This window comes from Terrapene carolina, unplaced genomic scaffold, assembly GCF_002925995.2.
Source record: "Terrapene carolina triunguis isolate 2854851 unplaced genomic scaffold, T_m_triunguis-2.0 Scaffold58, whole genome shotgun sequence".
Taxonomy (NCBI): domain Eukaryota; kingdom Metazoa; phylum Chordata; order Testudines; family Emydidae; genus Terrapene; species Terrapene triunguis.
The window spans coordinates 64,185,954-64,205,610 of record NW_020664409.1 but is presented as its reverse complement, the minus strand read 5'-3'; the positions used below and the strand labels follow the sequence as shown (position 1 = coordinate 64,205,610).

The following is a 19,657-nucleotide window of genomic DNA, read 5'->3' as shown; positions in this document are numbered from 1 at the left end:
ATAGTTCTCACTGAATTATGTCTTTTAATATCAGAGATGTGTCAATTTCAAATATGTATCTGTGTTCAATTTTGTGTCCAATCACTACCATAATCAAAAAACATTACTGTGAGATATGTAGACTCATCTCACGCACAGGGTGTTACGTGCCTAGTTAAACTGATTCTTGCACACCAAGATGAGAATATACACATTACCTTGTTTTATCTGCTTGCTATATTGTTATGGCATCTTCACAATCACTTCATTCGGAAGCTATGTATATGCTATAATATAAACAAATAGTCCTCTAACAGAAGCTGTCCCAGATTTCATGGAATACCTGAGATTTACATTGCTTTTCCTCATTGTCTAGGCATCCTAAATTGGCACCTCATAGCCCTCTATTGTGATCCTCTTTGGCATGTGACAATGTGCCAAATGTTCATGACAATTTGGGTATTCACAAAGCCCCACTCTGTGTCTGTCTGGCCACTCATTTTATGCAAACACTGCTCTTTTTGAGCAAACAAAGCCATAGATAGCAGGACCAGGGGAACAGAAGGGAGTGGGGGAAGAAGTGTATCCGTCAATCTAATATTCTTTATTGAGATACTCTCTCAAAATGGTTTGCTTTTATGGCAGACTCCACAATTATAAGTTTTCAGCATTTAAAGTTATTTTAGGATTAAAAGTTCAAACTACATATGTGATGTTTCAGGTTCAGGCAGTGCCCTGTTTTTTAAACTGTTAGGTCTCTTTAATTGTTGTATGCAGTGTTGTTGTAGCCATGTCATTCCCAGGACATTAGAGGCAAGGTGGGTGAGGTAATATCTATTATTGGACCAACTTCTGTCCACTTAGCTGTGACCCACAGAGTACCTTTCCCAGACCTGAGAAAAAGCTCTGTATAGCTCAAAAGCTTGTCTCTCACCAACAGAAGTTGGTTCAATAAAAGATATTACCTCAGTCGCCTTGTTGTCTCTCTCATTCTCTTTAATGCAGCAACAGTGCTTTTGAACTGATGATCTGCTAAGTGCACTGGGTTGCTTTGTTTAACTGTTCGCAACTTTCAAGGGGACACCCCTGAGGCTAAAATAAGAATATAATTGAGTTTCAGTAACACAGTGCAAGTTTTAAATATGCATATTGTTTACAAGCAAAAATATAATAGATAAATAGAAAAAACAAATAGCCTGAGCCGTCACAACAGGGTACAGACATATCATGAATTAGTGTTATGAATATTCAGTTCTTAACTGCCTGCCATAGGCTTCTTTAAACCAGCTTGTGTAAAGTGATTGCTGTATCAGTTCTGTGAATAAGTAAAATAATATCCAGTTGTAATTATTAAGCAACTTTTATTCCAGGGTCCAGAAGCACTTTATAGAAGGTAGTGAGTACTGTTAGCTCCAGACACTATGGTGATTGATGAACATGTAAAGATCTGAATAAATGAACAGATATTTATATATAGGAAACTGAGGCACAGTATTAAATAGCATAATAGTTACCATGGAAATGAGTGCAGTGTAAAAATCTCAGATACCATGGGTACACATATTGTGGTATATGAACTTCAGGCCTAATTCTGCAAAACACCTATGCATGTGAATAACTTTAGGCATATGAGAATCTCATTTTAAATCATTCAGACTGCTCATGTGTGAAAGTTACTTACATGAGTAAGTGTTTGCGGCACTGGATTTGGAAATAGAGAGATACCACAGTCATTATGTGATATAATTTATAAATGCCTAGATGCTCAGATTAGGTTAGACCTGTTTTGCAAAAGTTTACTGGTGTACTCACCCAGGAAAAGTAATCTTTATTTGAAGAGTAAATGAAATATCCTTACTTTTACCATTATGATCATCATCATAAAGGTACAGAGTGTGCTGCCGCCTCTCATGACTTTATCACAAGTCTGGAGATATTTGGCATTTTATGGCACCTTAAAGACCCAGCTCCTGGAGCCAGTTGAGGATGATGTGATAATTTTGCCTTTCATTTCAAAAAGGACATTTCCAGCCCGTTAGGTTTCAGAGAAAAGCTTGAAAACAGGAACCCCCAAGTCTCATAAACCAGCAGGCAAATATAAAGAACCCCCTGGTTATTATTTTTAAATCTACTACTTTCTAAGTGAAGCTTGCGATTTCTCGGGGCCTGATTCCTGACGTCTGAACGCCTTGTAGCGGGCAATAGGAGGGCTGATGGGGCTGCTGACGGGGGCTCGTGTCCGGGCTGGTACGTTTCCAGGGCAGCTTTCCAATACGGCCGGCTTGGGGCGCCTCCAGGGCTGCCAATCACCCTGCCTCTTTCCCAGCACCTGCCCCGCTTGAGAAGAGAATCCCACAGGCGGAGCAGCGCGGGGCTCACGGCTCTGCCCCGGGCCAGGCACCTGGGCTCAGCGGCGCAGAGCCCCTGCCCCCCAGCCAAGGGCGCCTCCCTCACCTGCTAGCACCTTGCAGCTGCCCCAGCCGCAGGGCGGCTCCGGTCAGGTGGCTGGCGGCTGGCTGACGTGGCCGGGAGCCCGCCCTATATGAAGCCCAGGCGGCGCTCGCGCTGCCGAGCCTGACGCCGGGGGGTGGTGACTGAGCCGGGGCTGCACGGGAGCAAGGCGGCGGCGGGCTGTTTCCGGAGGGCGGTGGCCGCGAGCATGGACCCCAGCAGCGAGCAAGGTACGGGGGAGCTTTCCCGGCCGGACGCCCCCTGTCCGCCCCGGCTCCGCCTGCCCTGTGGGGAGGGGGGCCGCTGGCGGGGCGGGGCTGCCCGCTCGCCGGCCCCCGGAGCAGCGGGACGGGGCAGAGAGGAGCAACCACCTCCTTAGCGGCAGCGCCCCGACCCCTGCGCTTCCCCAGCCCCAGAGCCCTCCGGGCGGGGCGGGCGTGGCCGCAGCAGCCCCTCCCCTGGTGCCGCAGGGCACGGCCCGCGCTCGGGGGCCCTGCGCTGTGTCCCTGGCCGCATCCGGGAGCGGGGCGGGGGTGAAGCGGCCGCTGGGCAGCGCTTGTTGTTTGCATAGTGATTAGCTGCGCGCGCCCTCTGGGAGCCGTGGCAGCTGCTGTAGCTCCGGCGGTGGCTTGGGGCGGAGGAGAGGGCGTGGAGGTAGCCGGCCTTGCCTGGGGAGACTGAAAGCCCTAAACTACCCATAGTTTGGCTTCCTCTCAACCTGCGCTACTGGAGCCTAGGCACTTCCAAGCCCTGCTCCTACTGTGCCCCTGTCTGCACTAGCCTGTCCAAGGCTGTCTCTTCTCCCCCACTCCCTTACTCCTGTGTGCCAGGCTTGACACCAAGCACCCAACCTGCTGAGATGCTGAACCTTCACTACAGTGATTTGCTCTTGTGGGTGATCAGCACCTCTGAAAATCAGGCCCGAGGTGGACCCAGCTACTTGGTTTAACTGCCCAATGTAGGGTGACCAGATGTCCCGATTTTTATAGGGACAGTCCCGATTTTTGGGTCTTTTTCTTATATAGGCTCCTATTACCCCCCACCCCCTGTCCTGATTTTTCACACTTGCTATCTGGTCACCCTAGCCCAATGGTCCGTGTTAAAGATGTTGTGAATCTAGTTTCTACCTTCTATACGCCTACAAGATAGAATGGAATTACTTTGACTTAGCCTCTGAGATGTTGGGTAATCTTCTAAAATAGCGCTTATGTTCATATTTAATAACTGTACTAGGCTCAGGTGACTGTCTTAAAACACAGGCTAAGCATTTATATCCTGTATTTCTAATGTGCTCAGCACTCTGGGTATTTTATGACAGTATAGTAAACATGGATTGAAAACCAAACCCAACAAAGCACATTCATTATAGGAATCTGGATGGGGGATAGGGATTAAGTTAATTTTGTAAACCTGGTAGTGGAACAGTTCCAGTAAAATATTCTAATCTGCCAAATCTTCTCTGGTAGAAGGAAACATCCAATATTCCTGTAGCATGAAAGAGCTGCTTTCCTACAATAAATGCAAGGCTTAAATCTACCAAAAACTATTAGCAGGAGAACTGTACCCACTAGTTACAGATATGGCTTTCTAGTGTGGGGTGGATACTGGTAAGGTATGGGGCAGTGCTCTAGTGAAGAACCCAAGCCCTGCTGCCAAATCCATCTGGTAACCCAAAAGGTTGGGTGCTGAGACTTCTACTAAGGTGCTGTCCCTTATTCCTTGAGCAGCAGTGCTAGGGTAGTAGTTGTCAAATTCCTCACCAATAGGGAGGCGCATGGCTGTGGGAGGGGAACAGATCGTGAGGATATTGAGTAAATGGTGACTTGTTTTTTAAATTGGGCTTCCTAATACTAGTGCTCACAGCTTCGCCTAACAGCAGGGAATTTGTATGACGTCCATTGTGCTGCTGCCCACAGGTTTCTGAATTGCTACAGCAGAGGCACTGCAGCTGTTTGTAGACTTTGGAAGGCAAAAATTCATAGGCTTGGGTTTCCTTTATACATGTATGGCTGTCTTTCTAGCTCTTATGGAATCACAGCTCTCCTCCTGCCTTATAGTTAACTGAAGCTCCTCTCTCTAGATTAATCATGAGACTAAGGGAAAAAGTGAATTGAATCTTGTACCTTAAGGCTGGTGGTTATCATTGGGCCAATCTGTGATATGACCTGTAACTCTAAAATGCTTTAAGGATGATATTTTACACAGTAGCTTTACATAGCAACATGCTGCATTATGTACCACTGACTTCTCCTGGGTGGAATAAATTAGACCTACTGTATTTCTATAAACAGCTTCTTGCACTGCTTAAGCCCCTGATACTCCAAGGTGCTGCTCCTTAGCTGGTCAAGCTTGATATTTGAATCCAAATGCCCTTATTTTGTATTCATGACACATGTTCAAAGTCACAATGGGTTAAATGGTAAATGGCTAGTCTTGGTGTAAACAATAGACTGGCATGCCTCCAACTTGAACTTTATCTAGCTTTGGACATAACCCCTTTTAATCAGAGGCAGCGCACTTCAGTTAACTCGCATGGCAATGCAGTTGGCCTGATTAGACTAAACAAGTGCATTAGTGTGTTAACCACTTTCTTTAGTACGAAGTGTACTGCGTTAGCTGATAATATAACTTTAAAAAGACATCTGAACTTCTCTGCATGTGCACAACAAAAGGAAAAAGTTGCCTGGTAAGACTTAGTGCAGAGGTAAAATAATTAGTGAAAAGTACTGAAGTAAAATTTTCAGTTGTGCCTAAGTCCCATTGTAAATATTTGTGCTCCTAAGTCACTTTGGTAAAATTGAGTGCACATCACTGCAGAAGGATTTATTTGTGCTACCTTCAAATATTGTGAACTGAGGACATGGTCCATTATGCCTTGAAATTGAGGTCTCAACTTGGTGTTTTACTCTGCAATGTAACTGTAGACTTGTTTGTCAAATTTTAGTTTAACTTTATGTGGAATGTTATAAAAAAGCAGATGAAACTTATGCTTTGCCAGGGCACCTCCATTGAGCTCATGTGATGGTCTACTAAGGAAAACTTGTAGCTTTGACACTTAACTAATCTGGTCAGATAAATTTATCTCCATAAAACTCAAAGTTCAATATTTAACAACTTGCATCAGAGTATATTCTGGTTTCAATATCTAACTGAAACAATTATTGTAGAGTAGACTTTATTCCAAAGCAGCTATTCACTGAAAGTAATAGCTCTGCATTGAAACAACATGGAATCTGGAACAAGACTGACAAGACTTGTAGAGGGAAATACTTGCCTCTTCCAGAAACTGTCCACTTCAGAGTTCCTGAATTCCCACTTCTGATCTCCTTGTACAAAATGAGGATATGCCCCATCATAAAGTCAACTACTCTGAAATAACAGGGTTCCTGTGTAGTGAAGACAAACATAGTTAATTTAAATCTGTTTAAAAATAAGGCTTGCAAGAAACTAGTCTAATAAATATAGCTGTAAGCAAACTCTAGTACTGGAGACATGGGATTCTTGTTCAGCATTTGATAGGCCTGCGCTCACCAATGACTTACCACTACAGCGGCCTGTCCTCTGTCATCTAACTAGCCAACTGGATGTCTCTTTGGATTGTAAACTTGGCTGACAATACTAGTCTTGTCTCTCTCAGGGTATGTCTACACTACGAGAGTAGTTCGATTTTAGTTAAATCGAATATGTGCAATCGATATTAGAAAGTCGAACGTGTGTGTCCACACTAAGGACAGTAATTAGACTTTTTGTCAGTCCACACTACCAGGGAAAGCGTCGACATTGGAAGCAGTGCACTGTGGGCAGCTATCCCACAGTTCCCGCAGTCCCTGCTGCCCATTGGAATTCTGGGTCGAGCCCCCAATGCCTTCTGGGGGAAAAAAATGTCTCGAGGGTGCTTTTGGGTAACTGTCGTCATCCAATCGTCACTCCCGCCCTCCCTCCCTCCTTAAAAGCGCCGGCGGGAAATCAGTTCGTGCACTTTTCTGGTCAGTGACAGCGCGGACGCCACAGCACCGCGAGCATGGATCCCGCTGCGACCATCGCTGCAGTTGTGGCCTTTGTCAACGCCTCGCAGCTCATCATCCACCTTTCACAGAGGCAGATAGAGAGAAATCAGGCGAGGAGGCTACGGCAGCGGAGTGAGGACCTGAACTCCGAGAGTAGCACACGCCTGTCAGAAACCACGACACCCAGCGCCGAGGACATCACGTTTGCAATGGGGCATGTGGATTTTGTTGAACGGCAATTCTGGGCCCGGGAAACAAGCACGGACTGGTGGGACCGCATAGTGCTTCAGGTCTGGGATGAATCCCAGTGGCTGCGAAACTTTCGCATGCGGAAGGGGACTTTCCTGGAACTTTGTGAGTTGCTGTCCCCTGCCCTGAAGCGCAAGGACACCCGCATGCAAGCAGCCCTGACTGTCCAGAAGCGAGTGGCCATAGCCCTCTGGAAGCTTGCAACGCCGGACAGCTACCGGTCAGTCGCGAACCACTTTGGCGTGGGCAAATCTACCGTGGGGGTTGTTGTCCTGCAAGTAGCCAAGGCAATCGTGAAGGTACTGCTGTCAAAGGTAGTGACCCTGGGAAACGCGCAGGCCATCATAGATGGCTTCGCTGCGATGGGATTCCCAAACTGCGGTGGGGCTATAGATGGGACTCACATCCCTATCCTGGGACCAGGCCACCAGGCCAGCCAGTACATCAACAGAAAGGGGTACTTTTCAATGGTGCTGCAAGCACTGGTGGACCACAGGGGACGTTTTACCAACATCAACGTCGGATGGCCGGGCAAGGTTCATGACGCTCGAGTTTTCAGGAACTCTGGTCTGTTTAGACGGCTGCAGGAAGGTATTTACTTCCCGGACCACAAGATAACTGTTGGGGATGTGGAGATGCCTACAGTGATCCTCGGGGACCCAGCCTACCCGCTAATGCCCTGGCTCATGAAGCCCTATACTGGCGCCCTGGACAGTGAAAAAGAACTCTTCAACTACCGGCTGAGCAAGTGCAGAATGGTGGTGGAGTGTGCTTTTGGCTGTCTCAAGGGGAGATGGAGAAGCTTTCTGACTCGCTGTGATCTCAGCGAAACCAATATCCCCATCGTTATAGCAGCTTGCTGCGTGCTCCACAATCTCTGTGAGAGCAAGGGGGAGACCTTTATGGCGGGGTGGGAGGTTGAGGCAAATAGCCTGGCTGCTGATTACGCCCAGCCAGACAGCCGGGCGATTAGAAGATCCCAGCGGGACGCGCTGTGCATCCGGGAGGCTTTGAAAGCCAGTTTCAAGACTGAGCAGGGTACCCAGTGACTTTTAAGTTTGTGGACACAGAAGCTGAACTTGCTGTCGGGGAAATCAGCGTGGTAAGCGCTGTTGACTGCATCGTCCTCTTCATCTCCTTCCTCATCTTCCCCGGCCGCGGACAATATCCCATCCTCAGAGTCCACGGTCAGTGGTGGGGTAGTGGTGGCGGCCGCACCTAGGATAGAATGCAGTGCCTCGTAGAAACGGGATGTGTGGGGCTGGGCTCCGGAGCGTCCGTTTGCGTCTTTGGTCTTCTGGTAGCCTTGTCTCAGCGCCTTGATTTTCACGCGGCACTGCGTTGCATCCCGGCTGTATCCTCTCTCTGCCATGGCTTTAGAGATCTTCTCGTAGATCTTTGCATTCCGTCTTTTGGAGCGCAGCTCGGCAAGCACGGACTCATCTCCCCACACAGCGATGAGATCCAAGACTTCCCGATCAGTCCATGCTGGGGCCCTCTTTCTAGTCTGGGATTGCACGGCCATCTCTGCTGGAGAGCTCTGCATCTTTGCCACTGCTGCTGAGCTCGCCACGGTGTCCAAACAGAAACTGCGATTCAAACTGCCCAGACAGGAAAAGGAATTCAAATTTTCCCGGGGTGTGGCTGGTCAGAGCATCCGAGCTCGGACTGCTGTCCAGAGTGTCAACAGAGTGTTGCACTGTGGGATAGCTCCCGGAGCTATTAGCGTCGATTTCCATCCACACCTAGCCTAATTCGACATGGCCATGTCGAATTTAGCGCTACTCCCCTCGTTGGGGAGGATTACAGAAATCGATTTAAAGAGAGCTCTGTCGAACTAAATGGCCTCGTGGTGTGGACGGGTGCAGGGTTAAGTCGATGTAATGGCGCTAAAGTCGACATAAACGCCTAGTGTAGACCAGGCCTCACCAACAGAAGTTGGTCCAATAAAAGATATTACCTCACCCACCTTGTCTCTCTAATATTCTGGGACCGACATGAGTACAACAATACTAGTCTAGTCAGCCAAGCAAATTCTTGCTTAAGAAAGCATAGCGTGTCAGTAAGCTGTATCTCAGACTCTTGGTAGCTTCTGTAAACTCAAAAGGAATATGGGGAGAGGATGAGAAGATAATCAACTCGTAACCAGCTCAGCAATAACCAGAATGCTGAAAAGATCAACTTTATATTTGAAACTAGCAAAAGTTGGACTCTTTTTTGCCTTCTGTCTCACTCTTTTCTGGGGATTGTGGAAGGAAAACCTCATTTAGAAGCTATATATAAGATTATGGCTACAGTCTAGGAGATGTCTATGCCATGAGCAAGACAATTGAAATGTTTATTGGTCTAACAATGAGGTTTGTAAATGAATTGTGATGCAGACAGTGATAATAGTGAAACTGCCATGTAACCAATGTTTCCACTTAATAGATGTCAATGCACGATAGCAACCTGTAACAATTAAGTTGACAGCTGCATTCTCACCCTGTGAAAGTGAAAAGAATTGTGGATGGCTTAATAGCTGTTCCTGAATTTTTGTACTCCAACGATATATGTTAAATATGAAACTAATTGTAAATAAGTTGGTTACTCAAAACAGTAAACTTTAAAAATACACTGGTAAATGCATCTCAAAACAAACAAATTAAAATAATACACTGAAATGAAGAACTTCATAAACTTAGCCATGAATACCATAAACTGGGTTTCTTCACACTTGTGCAATAGAAAGACTTGTGTAATGCTGGCTAGAGACTAGTTCTTGTGCATTAGCAAAACACTTTGATTGGAAACACTGCAAGAGAGTTTTTAGTTTTAAACTGTTAGCACTAGAAGTTTTACTTTATAGAACAAAAAATCAATTTACTAAAACTAAGTGGGTGTCACAGTATTTATTTAAAATGCTACTTAATGCTTATTCCTTGTTAGTGTTCACATCTGGGATAAATCTTTCACTACAAACTAATGCTGATAAATCATGGAGTCTTTTTAGCTTTGTAATGCTTGTATTCAGAAGTAGGGCCTTCACAGGTAAATAGACACTAACTTTCTGAGAAACCTGCCTTCGTTACATACTGACAGTTTCCCACCCTTAAAGGCCAGTTACTTGGGGCTAGTCTACACTAGAATTGCTACAGAGAGCTCTCCTATGGGCATAATAAAACCCCCTCGAGAGGAGTTAGCTATGTTGGTGGGAGAAGCTTTTCCACTGACATAGGGCTGTCCACATTGGTACTTAGGTTGGTGTAACTTACGTCACTTAGGAGGATGGCTTATTCATGCCCCTGAGTGACATAAGTGGTAGTGTGTACAAACCCATATGTCACTGCATACTGTCAGCATTACCACACCCTTATCAAAAATCTAAGCTTACAGAGTTTAATCTGAACAACTTTTAAATGGTCTGTTACACAAAATACCTGAAGCTGTGTATCACTATCTTTTCAGCAGTAGAAAACATTGTACCAGCATTTCCAGCTTCTGCACAGTATGGTAGCAAGAGACATCTGATCCCTGTCTAAGTTGGCACTGACACCTTTGTCAGCATTAGTGCAGCTCACCATTGCTCGGAAAGCTGGCACAACTTCAGTGTAGGTGCAACCTATCGGTATGATCAGATCAGAAATGGCTTAACCTTGAATGTTTAGTAACCACATGCAACAAAAGTCTCCATGACTTACCAAGACTAAGCTGTTTGTCTTCTAGAACTGTATTACCCTCAGACTTCACAATTCGGTGCTGGTTTCTTTTACCTGCACTTCAGCTGCTTTCCATTTCTAGACCTGAAGAAGAATCCTAGCTTGTAAGCTTTTCAGTCCAGTAGTCAAGAGGATTTCTGAAGTGTTCTGGGAGTCGTGGTACATGGAGCTCCTCTGTTCTATTCACATTGTTATACACGCACAATATAAGCATCTTTTTCTAGGACTAGCAGTCTGTATTAAGACTGTTACATCAGAATCCATTATATCAACCCCAATGTGGAGGGAACTACTGCTAGCAATATTGGGAACTTTCCTCACATTAACTCTAAGCACTAATGTTGCATGTCTAACATCGTAGCTAACATGAATGGTGGGGAAAGGAAACAAATGTGCTTTAAAATCAGGAGTGCCGAGCATAACTTCACCAGGCAAATAAGCCACCTGTATGACTAAGAAAGTAAAACTTGTATAGCTAAATTCTCTCTTCACAAAGTCCCATTTTAAATTGTGACCAGAGCAGATCTGCCGTAGAACCTCATTAGGTTGAAGTTTGCCAACTAGTCAGTCCATACAAGACCCATCGAGTTCTGCCCTGGTGAGTAAGTTTGTCAACTTGTATCAGTTCTTGTCAAGCTTGTTTGAAAAAATCAGACTTGCATTAAAAAATAATCTACACACTTCAAAATTACTTTCTTCACAAAACTTTATCTCTACAGTTGTGCATGGCTAGACAAATGGGAAATGAACAGTTAATGGATCAGCCAGTTCTTACTGTCAGTAACTCTTCAGTATCCTGACATCCAACTAACCTTTTCTGTAGGTTTTTGTTGATATGCAGAGGCCAAGCTAACAAACTACTAGATGAATAGAAATTGACTTTTTATTCCTATGTTATAAGGCCAGAAGGGACTACTGATCTAGTCTGACTCCTGCATCACCCTGACCATAGGATTTCACTGAATTAAATTCCATTAGAACTAGAGCATGTTTTAGAAAAACATCCAATCTTGATTTAAAAATAGGATTTTTTATGGTGTCCAAGTAACTTGTTCTGACCTCCTGTGTATTGCGGCAAATCTTAGCAGTAAACTGTTTGGGTGGGCAGTGTAAATCAGAAGGTGATAGTGAGAGAAGGATTTCTCATTGGAGACAGGTTGGGTCCTGGATGGCTAACTGGAAATGCCCAGACACTCAGATGATTGGAGGGAGAAGTAGGTGGAAGGCTGAGGAGAGGGGTGTCTCTATTACTCTGCCTCTTCCAGCCTTTTTAGACCCTCCTTCCCCAACAGCTTCATTGCCTGCATGCCTCAGGTACTCAGAGCTTCCCCAAGTACCAGCAAGATAGAGTTGATCTGAATCTTGTCAGTTTCACAGCTGCCCATAGCACTCTGAGCAGCTTCAGTGAAACAGAAGAATTCTGAACTTCAGTCTGCTGCTTAGCAAAGTGAGAAGCAGCTGAGACGTGCCATTTGTCTCTAGACTTGGAAGGGTGCCATTCCAATGACACATACTCTGTACTTTCAGCAAATGGAAGAGCTAAACTGTCTCTAAATGAGGATTAAATTTTGCAGTCAAACTTCCTATCTTAGCTTTGTTATAAATGCTACACCTAGCTATTTTTTTAGAGTTGCTCCTCTTAGGCCTGATCTACACTTACACTATAGATTATTTTAATTCTACTTGTAAGGGGTGTCTCTTTTTTATTATTTATTATTATTATTTATTATTTATTATTTAAACTGTCAGTTATGCCAGTGAGAGCCCTAATGTAGATCAAGTTATGCTGGTATAAAGTTCTCTATCTGATATAAAGTATCAGTATAGCTTCTTTTGTTTTGCTTCACCAGGCTAAGCTATATCTGTATATGCAGACTTATACCCATATAACTGCATCTATGCTGGGGGAATTGCTGCTATAACTATGCTGACATAATAAGGTCTATGATGACATAGTTAAGTGGCAAAACCTTAAATGAAGACAAAGCCTTAATTTCCCTCTCCCATATATTTACCAAGTAGAACTGGCTTCACTCTAAGCTTCAGTCAGAAGTGCTTCTTTGACAAGAACATCATTGGTAAAACACTTCCTTAAGTTCACTCAGCTCAGAGCATCTAGCTTTTTCTGTTCTCTTGTTTCCTTTTCCTGTTTGCAACTTCTATTCTTGGGCCAGATCCTTGGCTCCAAAGCTTCTTTATGTTCTGTCAGCACAAACCAAACATGAATTTTCTGCATCTGGATGAAGGACTTTCCTTAGTGTGGGGGAATTCCTAGATGGTGTCCCCAGCTCTTGCTGTAGGGGACATTTGGGGGAAGGGTGGCAGTGATATGACTGGAATGCTTTTGTAATTGGTCAGTCCTGGCTGCCAGGACAGCCCCTTTGCTTAGGCTACTCTGTATTATGCTAGTAGCAGGAGACACCCAGCATAGTTTAGAGCTATCAGCCCTGTGCAGAACTGTTACTAAACAACTCTACTGAGCCCTTTTCAGCAAAACCTGGTGCTTATTAGGAATAGCTGTAAATCTAGCCCCCATATATGTAAGCCTGCTGCCCCTTTCCAACACTATTTTAATTTTCCATAAGAATCTTGTCTCTATGCCATCCTTGCTCCAGTACTAATCTCATGCTTGCTTTTGCTTTCTAGTGTTAGCTTTTTCAACGCTACTGGCCATCAGGGACGGTTCCAGGCACCAGCTTGGCGTGCTTGGGCGGCAGTCCAGCTATTCGGCGGCAATTCGGCAGACGGTCCCTCACGCCCGGGCGGGGCGGCGGACCCGGCGCGGGGGGGGGGGGGGGGGGCGGGGGGGGGGGCGCCCCTTTTTTTTTTTTTTTTTTTTGGCTGCTTGGGGTGGCCAAAACCCTGGAGCTGGCCCTGCTGGCCATATAGAACATATATCCTGGCTACTCTATAGACATTAAACATTTCTCCCCTTATTAGCCTGTAAGTACTGTCTCTTTAAACAATTTTTTTCTTCATGGGCCAGATTCTTTCCTGTGGCAGAGCACTGATCTGCCTAGGAAGTGTGTGTGTGTGGGGGGGAGGTCTGCGTCAGGAGTGGAGTGAGGCTTCCTGACTTGCACAAGTCCTTATGAGATTGAAGAAGCCTCTTGGCTGTTCTAAATTCTACCATTGCTACAAGGGCTCTGTTGGTATCAAGAGCTCTGCTAGGCTTCCTCCCAATCGCTTGTATTTCTGACACCAGGTGTGGGGCAGCTGGTGTAGGAGCAACTTCTGCCTGTTTACAATGGTAGAAAGCTCTCCTATGCCAACACAAAGGGGTCTTGGAGAATCTACCTTCGTCACAGCAGTGTACAAAGGTGTTGGCCTGTTTGACCTATGTACTATCTATAATTCTGTAAAGTATTTTTGGATTTGAGATAAAAATGACCTAAAATTGTATCCTTTCAAACAAATAGTGTGCAAGATGGAAACAAAACAAAATTTAGTGTTTCCATGGCAGCAGAACAGTGTAGGAACTTTATCTGAATGCTAAGGATTCCTGAACTAACTTAAAGGTTTTTTTCCCCCTCTCTGAACAGAATAATAGTCCAGGTTGCTGACCTCTGCTCAGCAAGGCTATTTGAAAGAATCATAAGTGGCTTCAAAGCAAAAGTACAGCTTGACTGAGCTTGTATCAGAAAAGCACATAGCTGCTTCTGCTGGAGAAATAAACTTCCCTAGTCTTAATATCTTGGCGTGAGGTTCATTGTGTGGTGGTAGATGACTCACTTATCCTGATCCTTGGGTAGACTGCTGCAAGTAAGCCCAAAAAAAACGGACTGGAAGGGAAAGCAGGTGCTACAATAAGACTACTCACTGAACTGAGGAGCTACTATATGGCCAGAATTGTCAGTGTGAGTCAGCTTAAGCTTGGGCCCCATATAGATTCTTAATGTAGAGATGCTGAGCATATGCAGCTCCCGCTGATGTACTTAATTCTCGGGGAGAGGGGTAGGATGGAATGGAACTAGGCCATTCTTAGCTAGATGCCTAAATTGAAGCCCCTAAAACTAAAAAGTCAAGTCTCTATCACTAAGACATACTGAGCTTTTGTATGGGTGGGGGGAACCAGGGGTGGCTCCAGGCACCAGCGCACCAAGCACGTGCCTGGGGCGGCAAGCCGCGGGGGGCGGCCTGCCGGTTGTTGTGGGGGCGGCAGTCAGGCTGCCTTCGGCGGCATGCCTGCAGAAGGTCCGCTGGTCCTGCGGCTTTGGCGGCAATTTGGCGGCGGGTACACTGAAGGCCCAGGACCGGTGGACCTCCCGCAGGCGTGCTGCTGAATCCGCGTGACCAGCCAGACCGCCCGCAGGCGCGCCACCGAAGCCTGCCTCACTGCCGTGCTTGGGGTGGCAAAATACATAGAACTGCCCCTGGGGGGAACAGAGTGAAGAACAAGCTGAGTGCCCTCAAATGCTGAAGTGTGAAAATCCTAGAAAACACTTCTAATGCCTGTTGATAAGGGGAGAATCTTAGCTAGCTAACCAGAAACCAGTGCTAAGAAAGGAACTACTTTCACAACTGTAAAAGTTCTGCTCTCCCTATTTTGCAGTTGTGCTTTTGCCCCCGTTTGTAGCCCAAGGAACACCATCCAGAATTCTTACTAAATGCTGAGTTCTTAATCTACTCATTCACCAGTTGCAAATGGGAAGCTTTTTTCATGGCAAGTTTCTGGGGCCAGTTCTGCAGAACTGAAACTTTTAAATAAAATGTTCTAGTTCTTGGCTGCTGCAACCTAAACACTAAGTGATAATATAGTGTTCTCTCTGAATCTGAGGATGGACCCACTACCGCTGTTGCTGTTAACTCTTACCTAGCAGCAGAGCAAAATTTTCCTACTTCTGGAGGAAGCTGAGCAGCAGAACCTTGCACTGGAGTTGGGCCTTGTCTATACTACACAATTTGTCAGCAAAAGGCAGCTTTTTCTGACAAAACAATGGAGGTGTACATACTACAAAGCTACTTTTGGTGGCAAAACTTTGTTTTGCTGACAAAATAAAACCACCTTGATGAGAGGCATAGTTTTTGTGTGGCAAAGTTAGTGACAAAGCGTCCGTGTAGACGCTGCTGTTTGTTGTCACAACTGGCCTCCCCAGTATCCCACAATGCTTGCCATGACTTCTTTCTCTCACTGTTTGGAACTCTGCTGCTCTGCATCTAGCTATGCAGGTATGTGCCTCTCCCCTGTCAAAGCTCTGGGAAGCTTAGACATCCCACAGTGTGGAGAGCTAAGAGCTGCTGAGGAGGCTGTGGGAGAACTTGGAGGGAATCACAGAAGTCCATTAATGGGAATCAACAGGCAGAGCAGGCTGCTGTGCTGTGGGAGGGAAAGAGACTGCTGTGCAGAGCTGGAGGTTGATGTGGGGAGGTGTCCTCCTCCTCTGCCTCAGGTTTGGTTGCTGTCAAATTCTTCAAGGCTTTTACAGCAACCTATCCTTGTCAATTTCTCCATTTAGAAGAATAAATAAGCATGTACAGCTGCAGCAGGAAGGTACTTCATGTGCTTGCCTTGTTAAGTGTTGACTGTTTTGTCTCTCTCAGAAAAAGGCCTTTTGTCACTGTGATCAAACAGCAAGTTCTGGCAGGTTTTATGCACTGCTGGAGAATGTCTTACTGCAGTAAGAGTCTGGCAGTGAGGTTACTGATGATCCTTAAGGCCTGATCTACATGGGGAGGGGATCGTCCTAAGATACGCAACTTCAGCTATGAGAATAGCATAGCTGAAGTTGACGTATCTTAAGTCGACTTACTTCACATCCTCACGGCGTGGGGTCGACTGCCGCCGCTCCCCCGTCGACTCCGCTTCCGCCTCTCGCCGCGGTGGAGTATAGGAGTCGATGGCAGAGCGATCGGGGATCGATTTATCACTTCTACATTAGACACAATAAATCAATCCCCAATAGATCGATCACTACCCGCCGATCCAGCAGGTAGTGTAGACGTACCCTCAGTTAGGGAAAGGTAGGGCTTGAAACTTAGTGCCCATCACAGGATGTAGGACCCAGTCTGCTTGAGCAGGGCCAGAGTTATGACTCTAAAAATCTATCCCATGTTTGTTTTCCTGTTTAGGACCTGTCCACAGGATATACCTCTACCTCCATAATGGTATCTCCATCCCTGAACCGCAACAAAATGTGTGTGTGTGTGTGTGTGGGGGGAGGGGAAGAGATGAAGTAATAGTAACTGACAATTGGAACAATTCAAAGTATTTGGATTTTCCATCATTCAAAGTCTTTAAAGACTGGATGCCCTTTTCTAAGGGCATGTCTACACAGCCGACATTAAAGCCCTGTGGCAGTGTTTTAATGTGGCTATGTAGATGCAGCTCCAGTGCTGGGAGAGAGCTCTCACAGTGCTGTAAAAAAACAAACAAACACCTTTGTGAGGGGAATAGCTACCAGTGCTATCTACACTGCCACTTTACAGTGCTGAAACTTGCATCACTTGGAGGTGTTGTTTCACACTCCTGAGTGAGGAAAGTTTCAGCACTGTAAGTGGCAGTGTAGACAAGCCCTAAAAGACATTGACATCACTTACTGCACTTCTGGAAGGAGCTCTGACTACAGTGGTGAGGGGCTGTGTAAAACTGAATGGAGTAGTACAACCCAGAAGTTATGGGCTTGATGCAGGAATTACTGGATGAAAGTCTATGGCCCGTTATGCATGAGGCCAAATTTATCATAATGGCCTCTTCTGGCCTTAATCTATCTCAGAATTGATACATCATTCTGTAAGGCACTAAAATGGGTACTGATTAGCTCTACCCCATAGTTCAAGGTCAAGCTGCTAGGGCCCGAATCTTTAGATTTGATTCTTGAGTAATGCTGTGACTGAGGGGGTCTCTAAAATTTTTAGGTCTAGATAACTGACCCTTAGTATAGTAACATGCCTTGCTTTCAGGTATAAGTCAGTCAGTAAGAACTAGTCTCATTCTACCCACAAAGGGCAGTGGGCAGTTGGCTGCAACAGAAATATTTGTTAATTTCACCAGGACATTATCAACTCTGGAATTTGTCTTCTGACACTAGCAGATTCTGAGCCCTATGGAGCAGAGGTTTCCAAACTTCTCTTATTGCGTACCTCCTCCGGAACTACCATCTGCCTGTGTACCCCATTCAAGATATACCAGCTGCTCATGTCCCCCTACCTTTATCATCACTGATACTTTGTGTTCTTCTTAACACTAGCTGTCTTTAGCCATCTGTCCATATTTCACTGTTATGTACAGTATATAGTGTGACATATACAACTGAAAACCTCCCCTGATTAAGTTTTGAGCTCAGTTACACTGGACAGTTGTTGCTGGGCAACTGAACCTGTGCTGTACAGTGACTGGAGGTGAGGGCTCTATATATCACATCTGTCCTCATTGGTACATAGAATCATAGAATATCAGGGTTGGAAGGGACCTCAGGAGGTCATCTAGTCCAATCCCCTGCTCAAAGCAGGACCAATCCCCAACTAAATCATCCCAGCCAGGGCTTTGTCCAGCCTGACCTTAAAAACTTCTAAGGAAGAAGATTCCACCACCTCCCTAGATAACCCATTCCAGTGCTTTACATCTTGACGTAAATTAACTACTGTATTTTATATAACATTCCCACAGTTTTAAAGCTTTGTCTGAGTAGCCGGTTATGAAAATGCAATAAATAAAATCACAACACAATTTTTCTTGCATATCCCTGGAGGTACACGTACTACAACTTGGGAACTCCTGCTTTAGAGGAAGGGCTGTAAATACAGGATGTTGTACTGTCCAACTTGTCAGCATTGCAGTTGACATCAAACTTGACAGTGTGCACGATTACCCAAGGGAGAAACAAAACCAGCTCAGCAGGCATATACTAACTAAGCACTGAAAGGAAACTGCTTAAATTATACCAGTGTTCTGTCATAGCAACACACAACTTTAAAACTGTTGCCCTATTAGTAGTATCTAGTCTAACAAACAACCCTAGAGAGAGGAAATCCTGAGTTCTCTGGCTCTGCTTTACATAGTGTACGCAGCATACACCTTGAATTCAGTAGGATTCTTTACAAATCCGTGGCTACAAGCACTCTAGAGGCTTGACTGTATTTACAGAAACATACTGTCACTGACATGCTAAAGCACTCTCGACACATGGAAGCTTGCGTTAGCTGTGTTCCCTAGATCCATCTCCAGACTCAATTTCTGACAGCAACACAATGTTTAGAGGCAAGCTCATCAGACAGAACTTACAACTGTAGAGACCTTGATATCTACATATCTTTGGCTGGCAATAGTCATGTGTATTTAAACTCTTGTAGCAAATCACACTAGCATTCATAGCTGGAGTAGTATCTCAGTGGTGACGAGTGCACAAAAAATACTAAATCAGTGGGCATTGTCTGAATCTTAATCTTAAAATGTAAACTACATCTTTTGTGAAGACTAATCCATTGAACAGGCTTCAGTTGTCACATTAATCATATGAGGTATTAATATAATGTGTTCCTCTTGATTTGGGCACTAGAGCAGGATATGGATTTCCTTCCAGACTGAAGGGGGTACCATTCTACAAACTCGGCGTACAACCACACTCAAATGGGCCTGTTTATACAACCTATACAGTAACAACTAGTTCCTTAATCAATATTATTCCTTGTTGGCACTTCAGTGCCAACCCAGTTAAGAGGGAACTGGAGTCTATGCCTCCCTTGAGCATTAATAAAAACGTTCCAGTGACTTGCATCCACTAACAAAGCCCACGGAAATAATGCAGCTGCATATCACTGAGGGCATATTTGAGTCTAGACTGTCCTCCCATCCTGTGCATGAGAAGGAAACCCATCATGACTCCTATCCTAGGTAGAATCTGGAGAGCTCTGTTTAAAAAAAAAAAAAAAAAACTTACTGTAGCTGTAAATAGAATACACTTAACCAGAGCATGAGTCTTCCTTTCTATTTGCTTTATACATAATTCTCCTCTATAATTTAATACTAATTTAATTTTGAATATCCTTCAGTTTCTTACCTAAACTAAATGGGCTTCCTCTTTATAGTTATGGCAGGGCTACCCACTCTTAAACTTGGAAGGACAGTGCAGGGTCTTCATTCCAGCCCTCAACCCAACAGATGGCGTTTAAATGGGAAGGAAGAATAGGTGGGGGTTGAGAAGTTGGGAGAGAACAATCAAAATATTCGGAGTTCAGAAAGAACTCTACATATCAACAAAGCCAAACTATAAGAAAATAAGTATGAAGGAAACAAACTTGAGACATCTAAAGCATGTTTCCTCTTAAATGTTTAGA

At 45.0% G+C, this 19,657-nt stretch overlaps 1 protein-coding gene across 1 annotated transcript in view; it reads left to right on the top strand.

Annotated features, from left to right (window-relative positions):
* Positions 1-2,545: 2,545 nt before the first annotated feature.
* TPD52 (tumor protein D52) overlaps positions 2,546-19,657 on the top strand; it is a 72,969-nt gene continuing 55,857 nt past the window's right edge. Inside the window, exon 1 of the mRNA XM_024209003.1 lies at positions 2,546-2,660. Within this exon, the coding sequence (XP_024064771.1) occupies positions 2,639-2,660 (22 nt within the window). The 5' untranslated portion in view covers positions 2,546-2,638. The remainder of the gene's footprint in view (positions 2,661-19,657) is intronic.